This window comes from Leptinotarsa decemlineata, unplaced genomic scaffold (assembly GCF_025532065.1).
Source record: "Leptinotarsa decemlineata unplaced genomic scaffold, Ldec_3_MD MMD2_tig00000199_RagTag_RagTag, whole genome shotgun sequence".
Taxonomy (NCBI): Eukaryota; Metazoa; Arthropoda; class Insecta; order Coleoptera; family Chrysomelidae; genus Leptinotarsa; species Leptinotarsa decemlineata.
In genome coordinates this window covers 16,253,065-16,271,567 of record NW_027412544.1, presented here as the reverse complement: position 1 = coordinate 16,271,567, position 18,503 = coordinate 16,253,065, and the positions used below count along the sequence as shown (strand labels likewise).

Genomic DNA, 18,503 nt, shown 5'->3' with positions numbered 1-18,503 from the left:
TTGATTTTTCATGTATTCACTTTTTTAAATATTCCAGTAACCATCTCGTGTTTGATAAACATTGGATTACACTGTTCATGAAACAGGCAATATTTTTCAACCTATTCAACCCAAGAGTTTTGAATTATTGGAACACACTTGAAATTGAAATCTATTGAAATCAATTGAAAATCTATTGCGGCAGTTGTATCACCAACAGCATATGCAGGAATAACTTCTGTGAAGAATCCTGCACTGACACCTGTCGGATATAATTCAACGCCCTTCGTGGTATTAGCCAGGGGAGTAGTTGTTTTCTGATAGGTGTCAGTCCATTAACTTACTGTGTAGGGAGTTGAGACTGGCCTGAATGAATTGTTCTTTTAGATGATTTGATCCAAGAGTTTTGACTGAAGGATGTGTCACTGATCTAATGTTGTAACTCTTGATACTAAGTTCGCCACTGCTGTCTTCTTTTGAGTAATCACGGATGCGATGATTCTCCCCATCATTGGAATAGCGGACTAAGAAATTGAAAGTGGAACTGCTTGAAACTGAATTGGTTAAATATATGGTATACCTTTTGAGTTTGTGAAAAAATGATAATTACAGAAATTGTTCATATTTATCTGCATCTTTTGAGAAAATCGGGAAATGATCAACTTGTTTACTCCATTTTGGGTAAATCATAGAAAATGTGATTCAATTTGTTCGTTCAGGAATATTTCTTCTAATTTTTGAGTAGATGGAAGAGTATCTACCTAATACTGATGTGGCATTACCTTTTTGAATGGCGATACTAATTCTTTGAATTAAAAATGAATAGGCTCTGTTGTCATCATTCTTCTACCAATGTCTTTCAATAATTCAGAAGCATAAGATACAAAAACACCAAAGAAAAAACAGTAGGAACTTAGCAAAGTTGATTATTTCCGAAATTTTTATTTTTCTGCAATCATAGCAGCTGCACCACAGGAATTAGATGTTGCAGCAAGATGCAAACACCAAGGGGTTCAAGAACAGAAGGTACCTCTGTAGTGGTTAGAGCTCTTTTTATAAGATCATTAATGTAATGATGTCTTGAAAATCTGCCAGAACTAACTTAACAACTTAGGCAATGGTTACCATTTTCTTCTACAGTGGATCCACATCTGCACTTGTGACTAAAACAAATTGAAGAAGCTGGGAGTGAAAGGAACGAGGCTAATCGAATACCTTGAACACCAGAATGGGGAATGTTCCTCAATTTGGGTTATTACAGCAAATGCAAGTTTGAACAAAATAAAGTTGAGTTTAATTCATGAGTTTTTCAAATTCACTTCGAAAAGTATTAAAATTGATGTTTCAAATGTTGGGTTTTAATTTTTGAAGGAATTTGTTTCTAATTCACATATTGGCAACAGCACCTATATCAAGTTGAAATAATTTATACGTACTAGATATTCTACTTTAAAAAAGGAAAATTATCTTTATAAATCAACAATTAAGGCAAAATATAAATTATAGTTCAATACCACCTCCACAAGCCACATAAACAACAGTTGTTTTGTTATTTATTTATATAGCAGAAGATAGGTTAGGTGGACAAAATGTCACATGTCACAGAATGTCTCGGAACTCGGAACATAAGTAAACAGAACAGCACGCCTCTGAAATATGTTATCTTTGTTTGTCTCATACAGGTAACAGATTCATTGTCCTTTATTAGCTATGACCGATGTTGCCAAATGGTGAAATAGAAACGAATCCCTTTAAATGTTGAATGCATTATTTCATTCCTCTTTTTTAATTATTTAAATAATGTTTTAAAGAAAAAGGTTGAAATGATAAGTTCAAAATGCCTTGTTTTAGAGCTATTTTATGAAAACTACTGGAATTTCGTCAGGAGGAACATTCCCCATTAACTGGGAGAGTATCTTGACCCCAAGTGATATCTTCAAATTTATTATCGGTAATTTTTTGGTGAAACGGAATTCTTGTAACTCGTTTTGACACATCCAAGTTGGGTTGTATCCCAAGGTATATGTTAATTTGGGGATTGCCAAAAAGTATTTCGAAAGAAAATATGTCATATGGGAAGGAAACGTGATAAAGACTTTACTAAGAGTGGAGCTCCCAGTGACGACCAGTGTGCTCTGGGGATGAATTTAATTTGTGGATAAATAGTTTTGAATGGATTTTTAAGCATCTGAAAAAAGCAAACATTTCACATTTGTCAAAATTTAATTTGAATCCAATCTCATTAGAGAGGTGAATGATATTTTGAAATTCATGGAGAACAAAATCTATATTACTACCAATAGAACCAATCGTCTAGATACCAACAATTGAAATTGGTGTTGATAGGCTTTGTCAGTTCGTTCAAAGTGAAACAGAAAAGTACCGGACCTGGAGGATCACCTTGTTGAATTCCTCTCTGAAATAAGATATTATTTTTTCCCAAGTTCAAAAATGTTGGATTTTGATAACATTGACTGATAAAAGGAAAAAGGAAATAATTTCGTGAGTTATTTGCAAAAGATAAGATGTTATGTTTCTGTGAATCATGTTGAAGGCGTTTTTATAAACTAGTTTAACAAAAATTTGAGAAGATCGATTGGGATGCTTATTTGCAACTGCTTCACATCCCCCTAGAATTCCAAATTCAAATTTAACAGAACGAAATAAATTTTTTAATGGTACCAAAAGCAACGAGGCGAATGCCACCATCTTTTTTATGCTTTTTAAGTACAATGACGGGCACTTCATCAGGGCCAGAAGCCTTGTTGATATTCAGCTGTTTAAAAATTCGCCTGACTAGACGCTGCCGAAAAGTAATTTCCGGCATTGTGGATTCTAGTGTGGGAATAGTGGGTGGTGCCTTACCCAGAAAATCGACTGTGGAGTGGGACGCAAATTGTTCAGCTAGTAGATTTGCTTTTTCTATGGCTGTTGTTGCAATTGAACCATCCGTGGAACCATGGTGGAATTGTGGATTTTTTAAAGTTCTGATTAACAGCTTTAGCTACCGGCCAGAAGGATCGAGACCTGTTGGGATTGCCCCCCCCATGCCCCCTCCCGGGTTGAGTGCCCTGAAGTAGAAGCTTTCCCCCCAGCTATTTAGCGAGGAGAACTTACTACCCCACTCCATCCACCCCCGCTCTCCGAGCGGTCCTCAACTTACTGATGGGCACTTCAGCAAGATTGACATCTGACCTCTTTTGGTCGAAAGTCAGCCTTTAGGTGCTATTCTTTCGCGATCGGTAAAAAATGTTTTGTCATGACTATTCCTAACTGAATTTTTGCAAGGGGGGCCCCAAAAACTAACCGGCGGCTATTGTTGTTAACGTCGGGCGTTCCTCAGTGAATCTAAGGATTATTGGATCGCGGTCGAGTTGTTCTGCTGTGAACTTGCTGTAAGAAAATCTGATTAGTATGCTTACCGGAGTCGCCTGACGGCGACTCGTGGGGGCGGTCGTTGATTTTGCTTGGTCGGCCTTGGATGTTTGTCCCCTTCTCGGAACCTGGGGTCATCCATATTCAACGCATCGTGTAGATCGCATAACGCTGAGTTGTGCGATCTGATTCTATCGAACACGCTTTTTGCGTGTTCTCTCATATACACGTCCACATATTGTGTGTCCAGGTCTAAGTATTGGGATTGGCAAGCAGTTTATCCCTAATTATCTGTTTGTGAAGTTCTTTGCTTTCATTTATCCTATGTCTGCAGCTGTTGCGAGCATTAACAAACCTAGTTCGGTTTTCGGCACTGGGATGTTTGCGCCACTGCCAGTAGGCGAGATTTTTGGAGGCGACATGTGTTGAAAATGTTGTTCTTGATGAGTGAAGTGAGAGACTTTCTACGATTTTTTTTATGTGGTGGAAGACAAAAGTAACTGTAAGCAAAACAAAGCAAATACTTCCAGTGATCTAATGATTTGCTCTGAATGCATTCATCAATAATTATGCCCAAAGCTTCTGCAGCACACATTCTTGCTCCTTTGGGAATTCTCTTCAGTATGTGGGATTGGAGTTTGTATAGAGAAAGTCTATCATTGATAGCTTTGGTAAAACTTTAACCAGAATTGGATTCAACATTCGGACTCGGTGCACAGGTTTGAATGGAAAGAGAAAGTCAACTCAGATTGATGATTTTTTGAAAAATGAATTTTAAAACCTTTTGTAGTTTTAAATTTCTTATTGCAAGATTGACAAAATGTATATTTTATACTTGCATCGTGTTCAGTTGTAGAAGATAGTTTCTCTGTGGAGGGTTTTTTCATTTGGTGTGGTTTCTTGATCTTCACTTCGCGACTGCTAGATAAAGGTATACTATTCACGTCTGAGATTTCTATTCTGGAATTTTATCTCTTCAGTAGGCCTAAGAGTTTCTGGTGTAGTATATTGTGCTATCTACAACAATAAGAAATGAAATCAAACAGTGAATGAATGAAACTAACCAAAGTGTTAGATTAAAAAAAAATGCCATTTGCACAAAAATTCAAAAATTTATTTATTTATTTATTTATAAACTGGTTACCCCAATACAGTTAAGAAATAACATATATGTTGCGACGTTTAACTTATGCACTATATCACATTGAAATCACATCAGAATACAAAAATATAATAATATCTGAAATATATAAATATAAAATAATAATAAAATTTCAATTTTACAACATTATCTCTAATCATAAATAGAAATCAATTAAACAACAATCTAGCTATTTGTTTTTTAAAAATCTTTGGATTTTCGCAGAAGAAATCAACACTGACAATATGTATTTCCCAATCTTAACATATTTGAAATGGGTGTATAAAAACCATAGTTAGTTGAGTGATGTGGTACCAAATAAGTTTTTTTGTCTGGTTTGTCTATTTGGAACATTGAATGGTATAATAGAGAGAACTTCCGGACAATCGATTATGCCAGAGATTATTTTGAAGAGATAAACCAACGATATCATAATCCTGCGATCACTTAGACTAGGTAGACTCATCAAGTTCATTACTTCATTGTAGTTATATTCACCAACAACTAGACCTAGTTTGTATGCTATGATTTTCAGAAATGTTCTTTGTACATTTTCTATTCGATGGATATACTTGTCATAGTATGGATTCCAAATTATGGTATTGTATTCAACAATGGATCTGACTAGAGAGCAGTATAAAACTTTTATAGTAGAAGGGGAAAAAATTGTTGATGACCTCGCAATAAAACCAAGCATTTTGAGCGCTCTTTGGGAGACATTGTTCACATGGTCATTAAAACAAAGCTTGTTGTCTAATAATATTCTCAAATCTTTACATTCTTGTTTTTTATCTAACATATTATCTTCTAATTGGTAATCAAATCGAATTGCTGATTGTGATCTACTAAACACCATTGAGAAACATTTCTTATTATTAAGATAAAGACAATTTGCATAACACCATTCTGCTATATTATTGAGATCTATTTGGAGAAGATTAGCATCATACATATTTTCCACTACTCTGAAGATCTTCAGATCATCAGCGAAAAGGAGAAAATCAGAATACTGAATTTTAGTCTTAATGTCATTGATGAAAAGGTAAAACAGCAAGGGACCACAATGGGACCCCTGAGGTCCTCCTGATTTTACTGCATGAGGTTCAGAGATTATACCATTCAACCTCACTGATTGAAAACGACCTATCAAATAACTGCTTATCCAATCCAACATCCTACCACCTAACCCAATGGCATATAGTTTTTTAATCAATAAATCATGAGAGACCCGATCGAAGGCTTTAGAAAAGTCTGTATAGATAACATCAACCTGTGCAGATCTCTCAAGTGTTTTTGTTATGTAGTGCTGGTAATAAATTAGGTTGGATACTGTAGATCTACCATTTGTGAACCCATGCTGCTCTGGTATAATTAATGATCTACAAATATTATTCAACAGTTTGCTGACTAATCCATCCAAAAGTTTAGGAATAGCTGATTGTATACATATTCCTCGATAGTTGGATACATCCTATTTCGAGCCACTTTTGAAAATGGGGCGTATATAGCTCTGCTTCTATAAATCAGGAAATATACCACTAGCTAGGAATTTGTTGTATAAAAGAAAAAGTGGATATGATAATGAGTAAACACATTGTTTCAACAAGCATGAAGGAACTCCGTCTGGGTCACTAGATAATGTATATTTCATCATACAAATGGCTTCAAAAACACTAGACAGTTCGAAAGCACAAATAGAGAGATTAATTGTATTATCACATTTGAAATCATTTATAAGGAAAGGATCTGATTCTACATGACTGTTGAGAAAAATTCAGCAAAATAGTTAACTGTGCTATGGATATCTGACTTTTTTTAAATATGAACCTTTTTTTTTATAGATATTGATAAAGCAATAAATTCACAATCCAAGGGTGTATCACATTTAATATTTTTATAATGTTTCATTTGAAATAACTATCCTCATCAGTGAAAACAATTTTAAATGACAGTCTCGTCGTTACTCCTTTTGCAAATTGTTTCGATTTCTTCAAAATATAATTCAGACAACCCAAAAAATTCGACAGGTAGGTACCCTAACAATGAAAATTCGTACTTTTTCGTTTTGTAAATTTTTGTATTGCCGTAATTTTTTTTTTCAAGGCTCATTTCTCCCTAATCATTTATAATTCGTAATATTTGTATAATTCTCAATCCTGGAAGTAACGAAAATATCAGTTTTTGGTCAAAATTCGATTGTTGTATAATTTGGTATGATCAAATAGCATCTCAATTCATTTACCATCTTAAATGAGTAGGCTTTGCTTGGTATCTACGACAGGAAAAATGAATGCGTTGTTGATATCTGTTTAGATATCAACATGTTTAGACGATTAGAAAGAAATTTGAGAGACCCTAGTGGGGTATTTGACAGAAAGAAAACAAGAAAATGTGTGGTTTCTGGAAGTGTGAGGATTGAAATAAATGTTATGGGTAAGGGTTTTTTAAATTTAGGATTGGCCAGTTACAAAAATTCTGCTAATCAAGATTGTTCTTTACGAGAAATTGCCCACGAAATGGGGATTTCTGTAAAATCCACCAGAACTATTTTGAAAAAGAACAAATATAAATGCTACAGGATAGGCAAAGCTCATCACCTCGGTGAAATGGATTACTGAACAGAAATATCCATTATAGGTGGAATAATACAAATGAACATTCCCAAGAAAGATTCGGAACAAATATTTGGTTGGGAATTGTGGGAACAAACATCCTTGGCCCTTTTTTTTACTATGATCATTTGAATAGTGAAATGTATCTTCATTTTCTATTCAATGAATTCGATGGCTACTTAGATGAATTGCCATTGAATATCCGCCATGCAATACATTATTTTCAACAGGATGGCGCTCCTCCTCATAATACAGCAATAGTAATTGAACATTTAGATGCAATATTCCCAAGAAAATGGATTGGAAACAATGGAGTACGATCCCCAGATCATATTCCTCCAGATTTTTTTGTCTGGGGAAACATGAAGGATTAAGTATTTTCAACACCAGGTACAGATATTGATCATCTCAAACAAAAAATAAGAGATGCATGTATTAGTAATACCCCTATTATGTTAGATAATTGTCACAGAAATTGTCTGGACCGACAACTTATTTGCAATCAACAAAGAGGTTATCAATTCGAGCGTTTAATGCAGATTGCCATGTAGCTTTGATTTTCCGTATTGGTTTTATTTTTCCCAAAAGTTCATGATGAAATAAATTGTTTTTCTGTTTGATTGTTGTCACTGATGATGGTGGTAATTTCAAATGAAACGCTATAAAAATATCAAATGTGATATACCCTTTGATTGTGAATTTATCACTTTATCAGTATCTGTAATAAAAAAGACAGGTCCGTATTAAACAAAAATATGTTAGTCATGTTGACACTAAACGTTTTATCGAATGTTTATTATTACATCATCATAGTACATTTCGAATACAATAACATTTTCCTTTTCCATTTTTTTATATTTTCCGAAATAACAATTCCATTCGAAAAAAACAAAAAACAGCATTTTTTGTTTTCCCCGTATATATATATATATATATATATATATATATATATATATATATATATATATATATATATATATATATGTAAGTTACCCAAAAGATAAAATGTAATTGTAACTTTTGCTTAAATTTTGTATTTCAGATTTTTCATTCAAATTACTTTGAGTGTTGATAATATGTGCCATTTCAAGAAACAATCTTTTAATTTTGATATTTTCAACAGCAAAAATTTTTGTATTAGTATATAGACTCCATAACGTGACCCTTCGAAATAATATACTCTGCTAATCCATTAGAATGTTTATTAAGTCAACAGTCACTTTTGTGTGAGAGAATTCGTGATGAAAGATTACGAGTCGTCTCATTTATATAAAAAGAATTGCGGGATGAATAAGAAATCATTTAGTAGTTCTTTGTGGAAATTACGTTTGAGGAAAAAGAATTGTTGGATCTAGCAAACATTCTTTTAGTACCGGTTGATTATTTGAATATATGTTATTTCAAAAATGATTGCATTGGGGTGATTTGAATAAATATTTATTCAAAAGCATTGTTGAATATGATTTATGTATTGAAATTTTGTTCAATATTTCAAATCAAAATTAACAGAATTTGGAAGAGATAATTTTAATAATTTTGAACCACTTCTAGCGGTTTTACCGCTGAATGTTGCTGAATCCTATCCAGGATAAAATTAAAACAACGCAGCGCTTTCCGTTTTTTAACCATAGGCACAACCAATGTTATACAGAATTCAATTCTTACACTATTTATCAACATGGGTACAAAGTTGCGCAATTTTTCTCAGTCGCATCGAGAGTTCTTGACAAAACAACGAATCGCTGAAAACACCAGGTTTTTATGTATCTTGGTTTTGCCTAAGTTAATTCAACATGAAATCTGTGCAAATTATAAGAGTTATATATTTTGTTGAGGGGGTATTTTCGCCTTCTATGATTTAAAAAAGTAAAAATTTTTAATGAGATTTAGAAAAGACTAATCTTCCAGTTCACCATAATAACTGCTGCTTAAACACCACCATACATTTTTTAAAGAAAAATATCTTATTTATCAGGAACGTGTATTTAAATTTGCCAATTATAAAAGAACTTATTTTGATGATTGGGAGACAAAATTGAAGAATGAAAAGAACTGCTAATGGCTTTTAACTGTTGTTACAGTTTCTGAAGGAATAATGAAAAGAACATGTGTGCATCATTTCATTTTTAAGCAATACTGCTTCATTAAAATGAGAAAGAATCGAATCATTTGAAATGTTTTACTGCATGAACTCATTTCTATTTATTTTTATATTTAATATATTCAAATTAGCTTATCTTATATTTCATCTTATTATAAAATTTACTTTCAGTGGACCTAATCGTGAAAAATCTCACTGAACCAATTTTTGTAATGCTTCGGACCCCATTCACACCAGTGTATGAGGTAACACCTTTCACTCCTGTATGGTGGGATTCGTCTTCAAATAATGGCTCCGGAGGATGGTCCTCAGAAGGATGTCAGTTCAGGCATCAATTGCAAGATCACGTGGTATTTTCTTGCGAAAATTTTGGTTACTATGGTCTCTTGCAAGACGTTACCTATGTTGAGGCTATGAATGTTGGTGGCAAGTTCAAACTGTCACATCCAGCTATATATGTGGGAACATTCATTTTATTTACATCATTTTTAATAGTTATTCTTACTTATTTGTTGTGTTATGTAAGTATTCAGATGCCAAAAAAAGCTAAGCATTCATTAATTAACATGTGGATAGCTATATCTCTGCTTTGTTTTATGTATGTGTTTGGAATTTATCAGACGGAAGATGTAAAAATTTGTCAAATGGTGGGAATGATACTGCACTATTTTACATTATGTTCTCTCCTCTGGATGTGTGTTGGTGTAAATTGTATGTACAAACGACTGAGCAAAAATGATATTATTAGTCTCCAAGACGATGACTTGCCATCAGATCGACCGATTCAGAAACCAATACTGGGTCTTTATCTAGTTGGTTGGGGAATTGGATTAATCATCTGTGGTTTGTCAGCTGCTATCAACATGAATGAATATGCCTCATCAACTCATTGCTTCCTGAGATCTGGACCTGCTCTCAGTGCTTTGTACATACCATTTTTCATACTGTTGATTTTTATCTTTGTTTTATTTTTATTAATAAGGTGTGCCATATACAACATCGACACTAATGGGCATTTGAGTGAAGGCACGCAAGCTACTGAACATGTTGACTTAGATTTATTGGAGCCCAACTTTCCAAACATAGATAGTCAAAGCTTCAGAAGTGTATCTACTAAAACTGGTTCCAGCGAGGTTGAAGATCCTGAGCATGCTCCTTCTGCACAGCTGAAAGCCCATTTGATTTTTCTCTTGATTTATATAATGACGTGGCTCAGTTGTGCATTTGCTACAGTACCGCCTTTCCATATAGTCTCATTTGAAGAAGATTTATTTAGCATCGCTTTTGCTGTTTCGGCAACCACTCTTGGAGCATTTACCTTATTTTTCTATTGCGTGGCACGGAATGATGTCCGCACCCAGTGGGTTGTTTTTGTGAGGTGGATGAAACGTAAACGAATTTGTTATGTTCGATCCAGAAGCATTTCTGATACCATTCTTAACATTCCTCAAATACAAATTCAGCCGTTACCGTTGCCACCGGTTTGCGAAATTGATAATCATATAATATCAAGATCAACCAGCAGGAGTTCCAGTCATACTAAATCGAATTCTCATGCCAGTAATATTCTGAAAGGTGCTGTGGATTTGAACGGAAGTTTTAGTGACAACCAGACTGGAGCAAAAATAAACAATGTTAACTTGGTCGTACTCCATAGAGCACAATATAGATCCAATACCATTCCTAACATCATAGAAAATCCAACTAACGCCGCTGTAGTATTTTATAATCCTCATCAGAGTACGGTGGCAAGAAAGTTTTTCAAACGACAAAAAAGGAATATGTTGAAAAAAAATAATTTGTCCAAGCCACCAAGGGATATCAACAGTGACACTGCATCAGTGTTTTCAGAACCTAGGTTGAAAGTGAGGAACAGCTCTAACCAAAATATTTTCGGAACTAATTCTAAAGTTAATAATACAAATATTCATGTAGAACATAAACAGAGGATTCAGCAGAAAAATCCTAACATATTCTCAGACAGTGCTGATGAATTTGATTCGGTTGCTAATATACCAGTGGAAAAAATGCTCATTGATGCTGAGAGGTTAGGAAAAAAAGATTTAATCAGACAAAAAATGAAGAAAAAGCATAATATTCCTTGTAAACAAATTTCTGAAAAAGCCGAAAATAACATGAGGTCGATTTCACAGCAGTGTACTCTGGAATACAGTTCTGAAACAATTTCTGATTCTGTTTTGGATAAAACCAGCCCAGAAAAGACGTTGTTACCTAACCAGGAGAGCTTTCTAACCGAAACAAGTGGGGCTATCCCTTCATTTCGACGGGAGAATAGTCCTTTCAGTATTCTGACAGAAAATGATCCCAATTATTGTCAAATAAACGATCTGAGGTTAGATAGTGTGCGGAGAAACCAATATTTTCCTAAATCTAGCCACGGTGCATTTGGAATTGAAGGTAATAAAAAACCATCTGAGCTCAGCTCAAGTGCAGTAGAATCTATGTGTGGAAATTCTACCCGTCGAATATATATCAACCCTTCTCACGACTTGAGATTGGGTAGAGCTGATGGTCAAAGTAGAGCTAGTAGTGTATCAGTAAGTGATCTAGATGAACTTTATCAACAGATCAGGAGAGGACCACAACCCAAAAGGTCAAGAAACCTTTATAGCTTGTCACGTGCTAGCCCCTGTCTCTCTGATTCTGAGATCAATTCATTTGTGAGTGATGTAAATCAGCTTCGCATTACATCACACAGTCATGATGACTTTGATCATTTTAGTGATGTAGAAACAACAGTATAGCATATGCAAGTTGAATAATTATTTTTTATTTTTGACGTGTTAATTCAACATAAATACTCATTACAGTTTTGTTTTTCAAGTTTTCCTTCAAGATATTTGTAATTTTTTCTTGATGGTTTGATGATCTGACAATAAATCATATTTTGAATTTTGTTTGGGATAAGAATCACTTAATTCTTAGAAAATCAATAATGCCATCTTCGGGATTCTAAAAAAAAATATTGACCTGAATTTTTTTAAACAAAAGATTAGATTTCATTTTATTGTTGATTACCAAATCTTGAAGCTGTTCATTATGAAATGTTCTTTCAAAGAACATAGTTGGTTCATTGGGGCATCATATAGAATATTTCATATTCATTACAATAAATTAACGTTGTTGAAATGGAGACAGATCTTGAAATAAAATGAAAATATTTTTCAAAACGACATAAGTGGCAGAAAGTCTTTACTATTTGATGAAATTAAAAACGATACTAATTCAAATCATTCTGGATGTCTGTGGCTTGCCCCATCTCACTAGTGTTGAGACAAATAATTACATTATAATGGAGGTACTTGGTGTGACACAGTGACTTGATAGAGCAAAGATAATTTTCCTATGGTATCACCATTAAAATAATTCCTGAGCCGCATGAGTCTTGATATTGAGTTGAAATATCCATTAGTTGTATGATGAGTAATTCTCAGTCAGACAAAGTAATTGAAAGATCAGAGTTTATATCATTCGCTAATTTTTTTTTTAAAGATCATTTGTAATCCTGTATTCCAATGAATTGAACGGATTCAAAGAATTCTAGGTGGTTCCATACAAAAAAATTTTTTGTATGTACAAATATGTAAAACATTATTTTCAACCCATTCTATTCTACGTACATGAACAGTGTAATGAATAAGTTGATGTATACTCTGGAATATATCTTATATACTAATCCCAGTAACTACAGTGACATACTAATTGGTCTAAATCACCAACTGCTAGTTGGTGATTTAGACAACTTGAATAACAATGGTCTTTATGGAACTTCTGATGTAACTGTAATAAGACGTGATGTGAAACGCTTCAAACTTACAATTTGTAAATACATATACTGTATTTACATTCCAAGTCATTCCAACTTATACAACATACATAATGTAAAAATTGTAATGAAATACGAAGTAACAGGTTTAACTATTCAGGCATATTTAATACTAGAACCCGAGAAATAATAAACTTATTACGAATTAATTGATCATCAAACCAACTCCAATTGTAATTATTTGAGAAGATTAATTGATTCCAGCTGATTCAAAATTATTGTAAAAATGATTTAGATTACATATGATCTAGCCCCAAGAATTGAATTGAAAATCATTGAAGTGATTTAAATTTGAGTGTTATTTGATTTTGAAGTACAATTTCAGCACAGTGTTTACTTCAAGAACTAACCTCAAGATGACTGAAAATATAATTTATTTTATTACAGAGAAATATATAAGGAATTGATTGAAGTGTGTGAAGTGACTCAATAGTAATATCCTTGGGAAATTTACGAAACCTTTGTAGATATGCACAAACGACGGGGATATATACTTGTGATTACAAATGTAATTTCTCTGTAACTTTAAAATGTAAGATTTATTGCACAAATCTTTGACGATTTGTTGATAGCTGAAAACGATAACGCTGAGTGTTCACTTAGTATGCAGATTTGAAATTGTATTATACATGTTTATAAGCATAGATATACTGTGTGATCATTGATATTAATTTATTTACATTTGTATAAATGGTTATGTTATGGTTTATTTAATTCACCAACAAAATATGTGAGATCAAACATTTAATTAAATATCAAATAAGTATTATTCTGTTTTTCCTATTATATATTATTTTCGTGTAGTAGAAAAATTTCAGTTCCTGAAGTATTATATCGATTTCTAGTATCTAATGGCGATTGATATTTGAAAATACTCGAAAAAAAAAGAAGGCTTCCTAACTATATTCTGTGAATATGTGAATCTTTACTTCAAGCAATCTTCTCTGCTCACAAATATTTGTTAAATATTAGTCAACATCATTCTAGTTTTTTTTTTCTCTGACAGTGCTCTTTATTATATTATTTATGTAACTTGTAAGCTATTTTGCTCCTTGAAAACATTTTATTTAGATGCCTCAATTTGCCTGGCTGAATACAGTGTTTAAAGAGGATATAAAATAATGTATATAAATGAATTGGGATTTCATTTGGATTCCAATTGAACACACAATGTGTCACATCGAGTTTTATTTAGAAGATTGTGATGAAGGAGTGAAGTTATCATAAAATATTTTGAATAAAAGTTTTAGAAAACAATGTATTGGACTTTCTGAATTCTTTTCTAATATACTGGGTATCCAGTAAAAGCATGATGTATCGATATTAGATTTTTTTAAATTGAATGAGATATGAGATCTGGCGGATTCTGCCAAAAGAGTTCTTTTAAAAAATATAAGATTGTATGGGTATACACCGAGCGGTTCAGAAGTTATTCCAAAAATATTGACAAAAAAATTAATATTCAACCGTCTCCATTTTAACGAAATTTCATTTGAAAAATCAGTTTTCTTGTGAACATGTTTTCATCATCAAATTATAATTTGACCATCAACTTTGTTGATACTGGAAGAATCAAAACCTGAAAATAATTTTTTCATCCGAATGGATACTTTATATTTTATTTTTCATTTGTTTTCCCAGTGAAAAAAGCTTTCTAAAAATATGGTTGAACGAGTATATACCTAACAGTTCAAGTAAGTTCTACCATGGAAACAGGCAAAACAAAGTTAATCTTCTCAGAAGGAGATTTGGAATAATTATGTTTTTTTTTCAAGGAAACGTTATGTTATTTGATAGATTCCATGTTGGGATTTCATAGAAAACTAAGTCTGAAAATTTTCGGCCTTAATGAACCTAGTCGACGATGTCAGCTTTTTGTAGATAATTTTCATTTGATTTTTTTATGTTCGATAGTCTTTATGTTATCAATATTGAGTCATCTGAACAAACTCTCATTATAAAAAATCTCTTCTTTACATATATATGGAAGGATTGATCACCTGAATGTCTATTAATTTGTCTAAGATTTGTTTCACTCTGAAATTTCTTTCCGAAATTTTTATTGAAGAATTTCAATATTGAAAATAGTATATTTTTTGAAACTATATTTCTTATAACTTGTAAATCATCAGATATATAACTATACAACCCGATATTTTCAAAAAGGGCTTTTCAAGGTGAAATCACATCTCAAATAAAAAAGTTGGTGGAAAAAGATATGGGTAAAATTATTATTCAATAATGAAATAATTACAATTTTTGAACATCTTCACAATATAAACAGACAAATCAGTTTTCATTGAAAATAAGGTTGGTTGAATAGAAAAACTCTCTGACGTTATTTTTGACATAACTTCTGAACCGTTCAGTATATATTTCTCTGGCAGAGTCCGAATATGGAAAGCAATATATGTCATTCCATTTAAAAAATTATAACTTTGATAGGCTACACTTTCACTGGAGAAAATATTTTAGAAAAAACATGTATTTATATCTAAAACTTTTGTAAGAAATATGATTTATATCCTTTTCTTTCTATCAAACTTCTAATGGAAGCTCTGTGTAACTCTCACTATATTATGTATAAGTGAGAGGTTTCGTGGAGATCTGAGCCTTTTCTAAAAGTATGCTCTTTTATAGTTTTGGTATAGAAATTTAAAGACATCTATTTGTGCTTGATTAAAAATTAAAACTGGATTCATTCATTTATTCATTCATTCACTAGTTGGCATGTGCCTAAAACAATTTTCTGCTAAATTTTACTATTGATCAGCAGACATTTTCCAGTCTCTATTAAAGATTGATTAACAAATTATAATTAAATTTTATAGTAAGTTTGCCATTGGTTTAATTTTTTGTGAGATGAGTAATTTAAACAAAAGATGTTTCTGATATATTTTGTTTTTTCATTCATTATTTCATATTGTGAGAAATAATTCAAACATACGAACAAAGAATTTGTATTTCGTGTATGAAAAATCATATGCTTACTGCTGCCTTAATATTTGTAATTGTATATAAGTGTAAATTTTATTCATTGGACGTTTGATGTATCTAACGATACAAAATCAAAAGATGTGTACAATTTTAAAGACTGTTGATTGTGTAGTGATTTTAGATAAATTAATAATTGTAATGAATATATATTCAAAAGTGTAATCAATATAAAAATATATGTGCAAGAACATTTTCAATTCTGTTTTTTTTTAACGAGTTTATCTGATAACTAGCCGTTTCTCCATACAATTGACAATCTTCAGAAGTTGATACTTGTGCAAGAATCATCAAGATCTTAGAATTTTTTCGGTATTAATAGTTTCAACTAGGCATTAATTCAAAATTGCCAATAAAGGAAAAATACAGTTCTTGTGAGTATAACCTTAGGTTCGAATATAACATTATATTGATAATTCATAATGTGTTTCATCTAAGTATCAAATATCATTCAAGACTTAGAAGATCATGTACGGGATTATATAGAAGAGAAATATAAAGGTTTGGGCCATAGTTTTATTACCTCTGAAATAGTATCAAGAGGACATTTCACTGTAGTCTCGATGAATGGTAAGGTATGTATTTCAACTGAGTTTTCAGAAAATCGTAGCCCAGTGTCCAGATCTGTATGTCATTGGCGAATACTACATCGCTATTGAACGAAAGTAATGTTTTGAGGAGGAAATCGGAGTTTTTATAAAAGGTGAAATACCCAAAGAAGGTACTCGTGCTAGGACTCGCACGTTAAAATCCTTAGCTAATCCTTAGCTCACACTAGTTTACACTTCTGAGAGCTGTCCTTCGTAGGATGACGACAGCTGGTTAACGGAAAAAGAGATTTCAACAAATTTTTTACAAGTCGATGAAAAACTACATGCTATTTTCAAGATTCACATACCGCAGTTGTGGTAAAACGAAACGTTTGGAGATAAAGGTTGCAAGTGATGTTCGTGTCTCCATTCAGGCGGATGGATCCTTTCTGTATGAAATTCAGCAGCTTCAGGGTATGCTTGAGGGAGGAGCTGCATAAATGAGAATACTCTGATCTGAGTTTTATAACGCATCAAAATTTACTGAGGTGTGTGCAGTTTTCTGGTTCTGAACAGTGTTTCAAGCTTTTGAGAAGCAGCTTTTGCAATTCCAGCGACATGATTGTGCCGAGAAATATTGGAATCCAACTTAACCCCCGACAAACTTATCGAAACGGAAAGCGAAATTATCAGTCCTGACATTATTATATCCGATGCCTGCGTTTTCGTGGTATTGAATCAAACCCGGTTACTTTCAACCCAATTCGAAATCACCTCTAGATCCTCATTAAGATATGCAACCTCCTGCTACTGGTGAAGATATGGAATCCAGATGGAATGACGAGAAAAGTGTGCTGTCGTCAGCAAGGCAATATATTGGATTCTTGGTTTTTTCCAATAAATCGCTGATATACAAAAAAAGGGGATTGGGGACAAAATGGATCCCTAGGGAAAACCAGCGTTCATGGTAAAAGTATTCAAGACATATCATCGACGGCCACTTGCAGGGAACATTCTTTCAGGAAGCTAGAGAGCCATACACAAAAATTATCCGACAAGCCGTAGCATCAAAGTTTGACCAGTAAACCCTCATGTCACACACGGTTAAAGGCCTCAGAAATATCAAGCGCAACAGCTTTTGACTCTCCATGTATCTCGATTGCGTTATTTCCAAATTTCATTCCAAAGAAGGTGGCCTGTTGGTCTTTGTTTCCAAAAGCCATATTGATGATTGCTCAAGATGTTGAAGCTTTCTTAATATTTAAGGATATGGTGGTTTACAGCTTTTTCCTTGATTTTTTACGTCACCGATAGCAAAGCGACAGGTCTATAGTTATTTGCCCTTTTTGGGAATAGGCTGAACGCGAGCATCTCCCAACAAGAAGGAAAAACCCCTTCCTTGTAAGACAGGTGAAAAACTCTGTGAAATACTGGTGCGAGTTTATTGGTACACTTTATAAGTACGGTGACGGGTACTTCACCAGGACCAGACACCTTGTTGATATTAGTCTGTTTCAATATTCGTCTGACTAGTGGATATTTGTGTATTTTTTCAGACTCAACGCTCGTCACACAATTATCTATATAAAAACTATTTAAGATCTTCATCTAATTGGAACGAGAATACTAATAATTTTGAAAGCTGGAATTTTTGAGACGACATCTAAAATGTCGCACCCAAAAAAAAAACGGTTAGCAGGTCAAGGCAAAAACAACTCTGCGATTTCGAAAAATTCGAAGTGAAGTTAATAAAACCAGAGGAATCTTAAAAAAATTTTCTATTGCTTTGACACTTAGTTGAAGGAATGCCTTTCGAATATCAGAGAACACCTATCTTAGACAATCGGAATCGAATCAGAATTGACCCCATCAATTCTAAGTATGAAATTTTTTCCTTTGTCCAAGCATTGATTCAAAGATGGCT

The 18,503-nt window shown here is 33.1% G+C and overlaps 1 protein-coding gene across 3 annotated transcripts in view; it reads left to right on the top strand.

Annotated features, from left to right (window-relative positions):
* Remo (Remoulade) overlaps nt 1-18,503 on the top strand; it is a 99,591-nt gene that overhangs the window by 11,430 nt on the left and 69,658 nt on the right. The window contains exon 6 of one of the 3 annotated variants that reach the window (XM_074173055.1): nt 9,380-16,249. The exons of 1 other annotated variant lie outside the window; for it this stretch is intronic. In XM_074173055.1, the coding sequence (XP_074029156.1) occupies nt 9,380-11,973 (2,594 nt within the window). In that variant the 3' untranslated portion in view covers nt 11,974-16,249. Of the gene's footprint in view, nt 1-366; nt 1,106-9,379; nt 16,250-18,503 lie in introns of those variants that run through there. One more of the 3 variants, XM_074173056.1, reaches the window with a different exon arrangement.